Source organism: Rattus norvegicus, chromosome 1 (assembly GCF_036323735.1).
Source record: "Rattus norvegicus strain BN/NHsdMcwi chromosome 1, GRCr8, whole genome shotgun sequence".
Lineage (NCBI taxonomy): Eukaryota > Metazoa > Chordata > Mammalia > Rodentia > Muridae > Rattus > Rattus norvegicus.
Window position 1 is genome coordinate 103,274,242 of NC_086019.1, and position 11,288 is coordinate 103,285,529.

At 44.2% G+C, this 11,288-nt stretch overlaps 1 protein-coding gene across 1 annotated transcript; it reads right to left on the reverse strand.

The window, feature by feature from the left end:
• Positions 1-10,537: 10,537 nt before the first annotated feature.
• Positions 10,538-10,983, reverse strand: Ndufb4l5 (NADH:ubiquinone oxidoreductase subunit B4 like 5). Its single transcript, XM_039097424.2, has one exon. It carries the CDS (start codon positions 10,981-10,983, stop codon positions 10,579-10,581), a length of 405 nt encoding a protein of 134 aa, XP_038953352.1. The 3' UTR covers positions 10,538-10,578.
• Positions 10,984-11,288: the final 305 nt, after the last annotated feature.

Sequence of the window (11,288 nt, forward strand, 5' to 3'; positions counted from 1 at the left end):
ATTTTGCTGGCCTCATGCAAGCCATCCCTAACTTCTGCAAGACTGCTACATTATGAATCTCCTTTTCTTACTATATCCCAAGTAGTACTTACTGCACACCTACTATAAGCTATCTGTCTATTTTGGACACCTACTATCCAGCAGTCCTTGACCTGAATGATGCAGAGACATGGTCAAAAGTTCACTATAAAGTCCTGCGTGTGCAACCTACATGTTGGCGGCAGGCACCCTACATCACAAAAGTCATGCAAAGTTGCTGTGATTAAAGAGGCCATTTAACTAGCGCTGGATGTCAGTGTCCGCTGATGCTTACAGAGACAACTGGAGACACTTCAGATATTTTAAGAGCTGGTTGATAAAAGCAACCATGGTCAAAACTCAAGAGACATCTATTTATGATGAAACAATTTTAAAAATAAAGTCAAGGGGCTGGAAAGAGGGCTTGGCAGTTAAGAGCACTAGCTGCTCTGGCAGAAGACCTGAGTTTGCTTCCCAGCACCCACATGGCGGCTCACAACCATCTGTACCTCCAATTCAGCGGGTCTGATGCTGTCTTCTAGTGGCTGTGGGCACTGCACGCACACGGCCCACCAGTACACATACACACAGAACACACACACATATAAAAGTAAGTAAATTTTAATAAATCAGTCTATACAGTGGCCTTCCTATGCTTTAAGTTAATAGCTATGGTTTGAGGCCGTTTGTGCTTATCCTAACTGTGCATTTTCTGTTTACTCTAAGAGAGTAGGTGGTGTGAGCTGCTCCAGGAACAGCTTATTTTGGCTCACAGATTAGGGGATGTTGACTATCCTGGTGAGGAAGCCCTGGAGTCAGTGCTGCCTTCTCACAGCTCAGTGGTTCAAGAGATGTGGGGAGGGAGGGAGGGAGGGGAGGAGGGAAAGAGAGAGGAAATGAAGGAGGGAGAGAGAAAAGGGAGGGAAGAGAGACAGAGAGAGACAGGGAGAGAGGGAGAGAGAGAAGGGAAGGGAGGGAGAAGGAGAGAGAGGGAGAAAGACAGAGACAGGAAGGGAGGGAGGAGGGGAGGGAAGAAGGGAGAGTTAGAGAGACAGAGACAGGAAAGGAAGGAGAGAGAGACAGAAACAAGGAGGGAGGGGGAGAGAATTTGTGGGGGTTCCTTACATGAGCAGGACTACCCAAAGGCAGTTGCCTGGAGTGTCAACTCTCCATCCTGCAGAACAGGGACTCACAAAAGCTGCAGCCAAGGAGCTTCCTCCCACAGCTTGCAGGCAACTGGACAGGTGGGAAAATCCCCCCTCTGACCACTGTTGCTGTTTTTAGAACCTTGGAGAGAGGCCTTGTGAATCTTGGGAATATTTACTTTCGCAGACAGGTGACATTTGTTTACTTTTAGAGTTTCTTGAATACCCTGCACCTCTCCTTCCTGGAGAAAATGTGTATGCAATTTTAAAATCTTGATTTTATTTTAGACAAGCTCTACTATGCATCCCTGTGTAGCTTAGAACCGATTGTGTAGATCAGGCTGTCCTTGAACTCACCGAGGTCTGCCTGCATATGCTTCCTGAGTACTGGGATCAAACGCACAGGTCTGGTGTGTTTTATCTTTGATTCCGTGTATGTGTGTGGGGTCAGGATGTATGAACTCATGCAGGTGCCTACGAACACTGAAGAGACTTCAGGGGTGGATCCCAGAGCTGGAGTTACAGGTGATCGTGAGGTCCTCTGTGTGGTGCTGAGAACTGAGCTTGTGTCCTTTTCAAGAATAACATAGCTCTCAACCACTGAGTCATCTCTTCGTCCTCCATAGAGAGTGGTCCATTATCAACCTGACACATCACGATTAAACCATAAAGCTCCCTTTCTTGTTTGTCTTCAAGATCTCATATTACTACTACTGAAGCAATATAGGACATTCCAGCTTGAAATTCCAATATAAAGGCTCCACAGTCTTTAAAAATTCAAACACTCTAAAAATCCAGTCACTAAAAATGCTCAATTTTTCTCTAATACATCAATGCTTCTTAATTGTGGACTTCCGTTTTTGTTTTTAGATTTATTTATTTTATTTATCTATTTACTTTTATGTATCTGAGATCACTGTAGCTGTTTTCAGACACACCAGAAGAGGGCATCAGATCCCATTAAAGAAGGCTGTGAGACACCATGTGGTAGCTGGGAATTGGACTCAGGACCTCTGGAAGAGCAGTCAGTTCTTTAAACACTGAGCCATCTCTCCAGCTCCCAGACATCTGCTTTTTTACAGATGTCTCACTCTCAAAGGGAAGAACTAGAACACAGTCACAATCAAATGAAAGTAGAACCACAGTCCAACAATGTCAAGCTCAGTGTCAGACATATTGGACTCACTTCTGAGCGCCAAAGGGCTTGGACAGCTCCACCTCTCTGAGTCTGCCATCCATAGTACAAGCACCCAGGCTCTGCTACAACATCACCTTCACCAATAGCCTCTCTTGGGCTCTCTCTTCAGTGTTTCTGACCCAACCACCCAGTGCCAGGCCTCACTCAGCTCTCTCCCTGGCTCCCCCAGTACTGGGACAAACTAGAGCTGCACCTTCACGAATGGCCTCTCTTCAAGGACTCTGGTCTTGCTACACTGTGCCAAATCTTATTTGCTCTCTATGCCTTCAAAACCAGTATCACCTGGGAGACTCTCCTATGTTACTAAGTATGGCTACAAGCACAGACAGAGTTGTGACCCTCCCTGAACCACAGCTTTTGTTTGTTGACTCTGAGAAACACTTCCAGAAGATTTCACCTTAACGATGCTGGTCTCTTTTTAACCACTGCTGATTTTTCAGTCCTAACTGACCAGCATCAATTGTTCCAGTAAAGAAAAGGTTTCACTTTAGTGTTTCTGGTCTCTTGTTAATCACAGCTTCAGCCCCCTCTGACCAGAACCACAGAATCTTAATTCGAAGTATCAAACAGCCCCAATAGTGTCTTTGAGGAACTCTCAGACTTCCACCTGAGATTTCACAAGCCGGGTCCCCACTGTTTGCACTGTTCTCAGCATTCTCCTCTAAGTCCTTAAATAGCTCATTAAACTCTGAACACTCAATGGCTTTTATAATCCAAAGTTCTGAAGTCCTTTCATAGTTCTCCCCAAAACATGGTCTGGTCTGCTACAGCAAGACCCCATTTCTGGTGCCAGCTTTTGTCTTAGTCAGTTTCTATTTCTCTGATAAAGACCATGACCAAAAGCAACTTGAAAAGGAAAGGGTTTATTTAGCTTACACTTTCATATCTGCAGTCCATCCAAGGAATTCATGGCAGGAACTCAAGGCAGGAACTGAAGCAGAAGCCATGGAGGGATGCTGCTTACTGGCTTGCTCCCCTTGGCTTGCTCACTTTGATTTCTTATCCACCCTAGGATCACCTTGCACAGGCTGGACCATCACACAGCAATCAAGAAATACACTACATTCTTGCCTACAGGCAATCAATGGAGGCATTTTCTTAATTGAGATTCCTTTTCCCAAATTACTCTAATTTATGTCCAATCAACAAAAAAGGAATGAATGTTTTGATTTAAAGCTCCTGAACCTTAAGGAGCCTTTTTCCAGGACCGAATGTTTCAACCCAGGGGCATGCATGGTGTGTGTGTGTGTGTGTGTGTGTGTGTGTGTGTGTGTGTGTGTAATGTGTGGAGGTCAAAGGTTAGCTTCAGGTATTGAAGTGAAAATTTCTGGTTTCTTTGGAGATTCATATCTATTTGGTATATGTGGTGTTTTTCTGAAAACTGTCTTGTGAGCCAATGTTTTGCTGAGGCAGACACGTGGGAGGATGTTTTACTGAGATCAGATGGTTTTCTGGAAGCTGCCTCGGAGAAGGGCATGTGATGTTTTGCTAGAGTGGGCTTGAGAGAACACATGATTTTGGAAATAGTATAAGTATAGCCCAACAGACCGTGGCTGACCCCGTGGCACCGGTCAGCCTTGCCACTCTTTGCTGGTCTTCCTGGGGCTTTGCTGATGCTGGTCTTCACTGACAATGCTGTGGCATTGCTTCACCTTGCCTCCTTTGCTGATCATTGTTTGTTGTGACTTCATAGAGAGAGAAACTTACCAAAGAACTTCTCGTGGTATTCTGGTGGGTTTTTGATGCTTCCACAGACTCAGGCGGATTGGCAGAGCCTCTGTTTCCTCTGGATCAAACTGCTGTTGCTGACTTTTGAGTGGTGTTTTTGAGCGGATCCAATTGCTGCTGCTGATTCGAACTGGATTGAACTGCTGATATCCTGACTGTGGATATTGGAATCACCCTGAAAGAACTATTTCTAAACAGGTACACGTCCCCCTTGGCCCTATAACCTTCCCTTTCCACTACCTCTGGTGGATGGTGGGATGAGAAGGGAGGTTAGAGTGTTCAAGAACCCTTATTATAGTAGATTTTTGAAGAATCTAAGCCTACATTCATCAGGAGGTATTCGCCTTTTTATTTTGTACAGTCTCTCACTGGTTAAGAGCCTGCTGATTAAGGTAGGCTGGCCAGAAGGTAAGCCCCAGGTAACTGTCTGTGTCCATCTCCCAACACTGGGATTGGGATTGTAAGTGAATTCCTGAATTAAAGAAAACAAAAACCAAAAACAAAAAAGTGAGAATGTGAGTTCTTGGAATTAAAATTAGGTCTTACCAACTGAGCTACTGTCCTAGCTCCCCTAGGAATTTTTCTTTTCTTTTCTTTTTCTTTTTCTTTTATTTCAGAAAGGTTATGTGCCTGAGTGTTTTGCCTGCATTTATCTGTACATGCACATGCCAGGTACATGTAGAGGACAGAAGAGAGTGCCAGGTCCACTGAAACTGGAGTTACAAATGGTTGTGAGCCAGTGTGCGGTGCTGAGAATTTAACTAAGAGTCCCCTAGAAGAGCAGCCAGTGCTTTTAACCTCTGAGCCATCTCTGTAGGCCCTCTAAGTGTTTCTTAAATCACACAACTTGACAATAAAAATTAACCACCACAATGAACTTCCAAATATGTCATCCCAATGCACACCCGGTGAATTAACTCCCCCCCACCCCGTTAGCTTTTGTCAGTTACCATAGTCTAGAGACACCTAAGAAAGAAGTCTTCACTGAAGAATTGTCTGGAGTAGATTTGCCTGTGGACATCTCTGTGAGGAATCTTCTTGATTATTAGTCGGTGTAGGTAGAAGGCCTAGGCCCCTGTGTGAGGTGCCATCCCGGGGCAGGTAGTCCTGGGTTGAGCATGAGCCTGTGTAAGGGAACAGTGTCACTCCATGGTCTCTCCTTCAAGCTCCTCCTTGACTTCCTGCTTGACTTCCTTCAATGGCTGACTAACCTGTGAGGTGAAACAAACCCTTTTCTTCTCTAAGTTGCTTTTGTTATGTTATTTGTCACAGCAGCAGAGTGAAACTAGAACATGCCAGTAACACGTCATTACAGTGAGAACATTTATATCACAGCAACTGACAAACAGACTGCTTGGTTCTCAGAGAGTCGACATCAATCCTCTACCAGCTCCGCCATACAAATGTCTAAGTAGGAATGAGCTCACAAGCTTTGTGTATGTCTTGGACATGACGTGGTTCGGATGCAGGACACTGGCTTTATGTAGGAGACAGAATGGGGGTTTGGAGCTCTTGGGTGGCATGTATTATTAAAGCAATTTCCAGGGAGCAGAACTGGAAAGATGGCCCAGGGTTAGGAATGTTTGCTGCTCATTCCAAGAACCTGTGTTCAGTTCCTGGCATCCAAATCGGAGGGCTCACAAACACCTTTATCACCAACTCCAGGGGAGTTGCTCTATTCTGACCTCTGTAGGTACTACATTTGCATGGCACACACACACACACACACACACACACACACACACACACACACACACCACACCACACACATACACATACACATAGAGGGTAGGGGAGGGAGGAGGAGGAGGATGGCAGGGGTGGAGGGAGGGGAAGGGAGAGGGGAAGAGAGAGAGGGAGAGGGAGCTGGAGAAGTGTTCTTAGTGGTTAAGAACACTGGCTGTTCTTGCAGAGGACCAGAGGTCAGTTCTCAGCACCCCCATGGCAGCTCATACCTGCCTACCACTCCAACTCTAAGGGATCAAATACTCTCTTCTGGCCTCTGTCAGCACTGCACACAGATGGTGCACAGACACGCAAGCAGGGAAACCACCCATATACATTAAAATTGTCTTTAGTAAAAAATAAAAGAAAGAAAAATAGAGGCCAGAGAGATGGCTCAGTGGTTGAGAGGACTTGGTGGTCTTGCAGAGGGCCTGGGTTCAGCTCCCAGCACCCACATGGTGACTCACAACCATCCATAACTCCAATTTCAGAAAACTCCACATCTTCTGAATTCTGTAGGTACCAGACATGCATGTGATGTACATCATACATGCAGGCAAAACACTTACACGCATAAAATAAAATAAAAGTTTTAAAACCCAAAATGCAATGATTGTGTCCGCTTGCTCCTGTCTCATGTATGAGAGAAGGTGTACTCGTCTTTGTGTGCATGTGTGGAAGCCAGAAGTAGGGTCAGCTGTCTTCCTCTATCAGCCTCTACCTATATTTTATGACAAAGCCTCTTACTAAACCTGAAGTTTGCAGTTTTGAGTAGGCTGCCTGACTGGTGAGATCTGGAGATCCATCCCCCATAGTCTCCTGTTAAGGTTTTGTCTGTTGCTATTGTAATGCTAAGGGCAGATCTCCAAGGCCTGGTTACCACAGAGAAAAGAGAGTCCACTGGCTTGCAGACCCAAATGATGTTATGTGACCTTTTCCCCAAGTTATTTCTGATTTGCTAATAAAGATGCTACAGCCTACTGCTTGGTAGACTTGAGATAGGTGGGGGCTTGGTGTTCCCAGGGTTGGGGTCGGAGGAGACCACAAGCAGGGAGAAGAAGGTGTAGAGAGGAGAAGATGCTATGGGTTTGGAGTCAAGAAAGCATGGCCCTGACCGCTGGCCAACTGGAGTCAAGAGCAGCCTAGATGGAACACAGTAAATAATAACTCGGGCAACAGAAAATAGATTTCAGTAGCATAGAGGGTAGATATCGGCCCAGCATTAGAGCTAATAAAGACATTATAAATACAAGGTCATGTGTATCTTTTATCTGGAAGCTAAATGATCAACAGTAGGGTAGAAGGCATGGATTGAGATTGAATATTTTCTACATCAGTTCTCAACCCCAGAACTGGGCTAACAGATAGACTCCACTATATTCATCTTGTATACGGATCCTGGAAATTCAAATTCCATGTCCTTACGTTTGTACAGCAAGCATCGTGACCGCCGAATCCTCTCTCCAACCCAACGGTTTGTCTTGTCGTGCTGATTTATCTCATATGTGCTCCTGGCTTGTTCCTATTGCACCACACGAGCCTTTTATATGTCTGATTAATATCCCCTCACATGTATTTGCCATTCATTATCCACTCACTCACCAGCTTATGCTGTTTTCATGTCTTGGTTCCTGTGAATAAGACATGGAGGGCAGATGGATCTTTGAGAAACTAGTTTGTTTCTTTTGGGATATACAGTCACAAGTGGGATTACTGATTCATGCAGTCACTTTATGTATAACTTTCCATAATGGTCACATTTAGTGATATCCCCACCAACAACACATAAGGGTTCTCTTCCTCTACAATTTGTCAACACTTATCTCTTAACATGTGTCGGGTAGTCTCTACTTATGGCTTCTATTTTGAATTTATCTGTTGATAAGTTAGTGGTACAAACTCCCACTGGCCATTCGCACATAGTCACAATTTTGTTTCTGTTGCTGGGATAAGATACCCCAACAGAAAGCACCTTAGGAGAAAGGGTCTTTATTTCATCCTATGATTCCAAGTTACAGTCCATCACTGTGGGGAAGTAAGGCGGCAGGGAGTTCAAACAGCTGTTCACATCAAGTCCACAGTCAATAGAAGAGAGAAACAGATGCTAGCTTGTTTGTGCTTAGTTCAGTGACATCCCCAGCCCCTTTAAGGCAAAGCCTTTTCTTTTCCTTTTCATTGTAATGGGTGTTTGGCTTGTATATATGCATGTGCACCAGCTGCCTGCCTGTTGTCTACAGAAGAGGGTATCATATCCCCTGGAACTGGAATTACAGATGGTTGTAAGCCACCATGTGGCTGCTGGGAATTGAACACAGGTGCCCTGGAAGAGAAGCCAGTGCTCTTAACCACTGAGCCATTTCTCTTCTCGCATGTTTCTTCACCCTGTATGGGTCCAGAACCCCTACCAAGGGGATGGTGCTATGTCTTTCTACATCAATAAAATTAATTAAGTAAATCCCACACAAGCATGTAGACAATCCCACCAGCCCAGTGTAGACAATCCCTCATTGAAAAATATCTCAAGTCCTTTGTGCATTTCCAGGAAGGTTGTTGTTGTTGTTGTCATTGCTATCAGCATGAGCTCCTTATGCTACGTATTGTGGATATTTATTCTTTATCAGACCTATGGTTTGCAATTATTTCTTTGAAGGTTTATTCATGTTCTGTGTATGTGTTTGCACACAACCATCTATATCTATATCTATATATCTATATCTATATCTCTATGTCCTATCTATCTATCTATCTATCTATCTATCTATCTATCTATCTATCTGTCTATCATCTGTCTGTCTGTCTTACATCCACCACATGGATGCAGTACCTGACATAGCCATAAGAGGTTGTTGGATCCCTTAGGGCTAAAAGTACGGGAGGTTATGAGTCACCTAACGTGGGGTCTGGGAACTGAGCTCATGTCTTCTGCAAGAGCAGTATAAACTCTTGACCACTTACATCTCCATCCTATGTCAGATAGTTTCTCTCTTTGAACCCGGAGTTCACACTGAGCTCCACAGTATCCTACTGCTGCCACTTCTTCCAACTAGGCACAATGCTGGGGCTACAGGGACATGCTCCCACACCCAACCTCTTACATATGTGCTGTGGATCCGATCTCAACTCCTCAGGCTAGCACAACGAGCATTTGACTCACCAAACCGTCTACCCACTGGAATTTTGATAAGAATAGAACTGATCACTTCGTAGGACAGACATTACAGTGACATCATTCCTTTCACATCCATGAACGTGGGATATCTTTCCATTTATTTGAGTTCTTGTCAATGTCTTTGGCCAATATTGCTATAGTTTTTGGTGAAAAGGCTTTTACCTCTATACTTAAATATACTCCTAGGCAGTCCATTACCTCTGATGTTATTATGAATGGGTTTTCTTTTCCTTTCTTTTTTCTTGTAGTATTTTGTTAGTTTTGGTTTTGTATCCTGCAACTTTATTGAGTTCTTTTATTCTAAGTGGAAGGTCATTCGAAGCTGGGGTGATGCCTCAGCAGGTCAAGGTCACATCTGGCAATCTGAATTCCATCTCTAGGACTCATGTGGAGAAAGAAGAAAACGCCTGCAAGTTGTTCTCTGACGTCACATGTGGACCATGCATGCCTACCCCCTACCACATACAAAATAAATAAACTAATTAATAAAAAATCATGTTATGGGCTTTTAGCTCTGAGCCATCTATCTCCCTAGCCCCCAAAGAATGTTGATTGTTTGTTTACTTGTTTGTTTGGCTTGGTTTGTTTGTTTGTTTTTAGCAAGAAGACATTGTGCTTTAGCTCTCTTTTTTTTTAATATTTGAAACAAGTATTTATTTCATTCTCTGAGCCTTTACTAATTCTTTCTTATTTTTGTTAGATATTTTATGTATTTACATTTCAAATGTTAGCCCCTATTCCCCGTCTCCCATACCCCTCCCCCTTGCTTCCATGAAGATTCTCCCATTCCCACCCACCCACTCCCACCTCAATGCCCTGGTATTTCCCTACACTGGGGAAACAAGCCTTCACAGGACCAAGGGTTTCTCCTCCTATTGATGCCAGACAATGCCATCCTCTGCCACATATACAGCTGGAGCCATGGGTCCCTCTATGCATACTCATTGGTTGGTGGTTTAGTCCCTGAGAGCTCTGGGTGTGGGGGGGTGGTCTGGTTGGTTGATATTGTTGTTCTTCCTATGGGGTTGCAAACCCCTTCAGCTCCTACAGTCCTTTCTCTAACTCCTCCATAGGAGTTCCTGGGCTCAGTCTGATGGTTAGCTGCAAGCATCCTCATCTGTATCAGTAAGGCTCTGGCAGAGCCTCTCAGGAGACACCCTTATCAGGCTCCTGTCAGCAAGCACTTCTTGGCATCAGCAATAGGTTTAGTAGCTGCATATGGACTGGATCCCCAGGTCGGCAGTCTCTGGATGACCTTTTCTTTAGTCCCTGCTCCATTCTTTGTCCCTGTATTTCCTCCCGTGAATATTTTGTTCTCCCTCCTAAGAATGAATGAAGCATCCACATTTTGGTCTTCCTTCTTCTTGAGCTTCGTATGGTCTGTAAATTGTTTCTTCAGTATTCCAAGCTTTTGAGCTAATATCCACCTTTTAGTGAGTACATATCATGTGTGTTCTTTTGTGACTGGGTTACCTCATTCAGGATGATATTTTCTAGTTCCATTCATTTGCCTAAGAATTTCATTTAGTCATTGTTTTTTTTCAGTGATTAATAGGAGATTTATTGATGCAAGAACAGAGGCACCCTTGCCGAACTTAGTAGGAGATGCTAAATTTTCTGTCCAGTTTTCCTTCCTGGATAAGTCTTTCCTTTTTGTCCCTGTCTGTTTTGATAACATAATACCAGAAGATGAGAGGCCCTAAACCTGCCACCGCTCCTAAAAGTGAGTTCTTGGGAGTGGGTCTGAAATTAGGATAAACATTTGCTGATCTTGCATAGGTCCAACGAATCAAGGCAGGATCCTCGATGTGCATTTGGCGTTTGGGGTTGTTGTACTGAAGCACATACTCCCGTTTAAGCCGGGCCCTTATGCTCATGCGCTCGACCTGCGCCTTTCGGGCCTCCGGAGACACGTCATACTCGGCAGGGTCAAGGGTACTGGGAAGAGTGGCCAGGGGTGCAGGTTTATACTTGGAAAACGACTTCTTGGCTCTAGTCATTGTTTTTAATAGCTTAGTAGTACTCCACTGTGTAAATGTACCACATTTTCCATATCTATTCCTCTCTTGAATGACATCTGGGTTGTTTCCAGTTTCTGGCTATTAGAAATAAGGCTGCTATGAACATAGTGGAGCATATGTTCTTGTTATATGTTGGAGCATTGTTTGGGTGTATACCCAGGAGTGGTATAGCTGGATCCTCAGGTACTATTATGTCCAAATTTTCTGAGGAACCTGCAGACTGATTTCCAGAGTGGTTGTACCAGTTCACAATCCCACCAACAATGGAGGAGTGTTCCTCTTTC

What these genes read in the sequence shown, in the direction of transcription:
- Ndufb4l5 (XM_039097424.2), bottom strand. Translation starts at nt 10,983, where the DNA reads ATGACTAGAGCCAAGAAGTCGTTTTCCAAGTATAAACCTGCACCCCTG.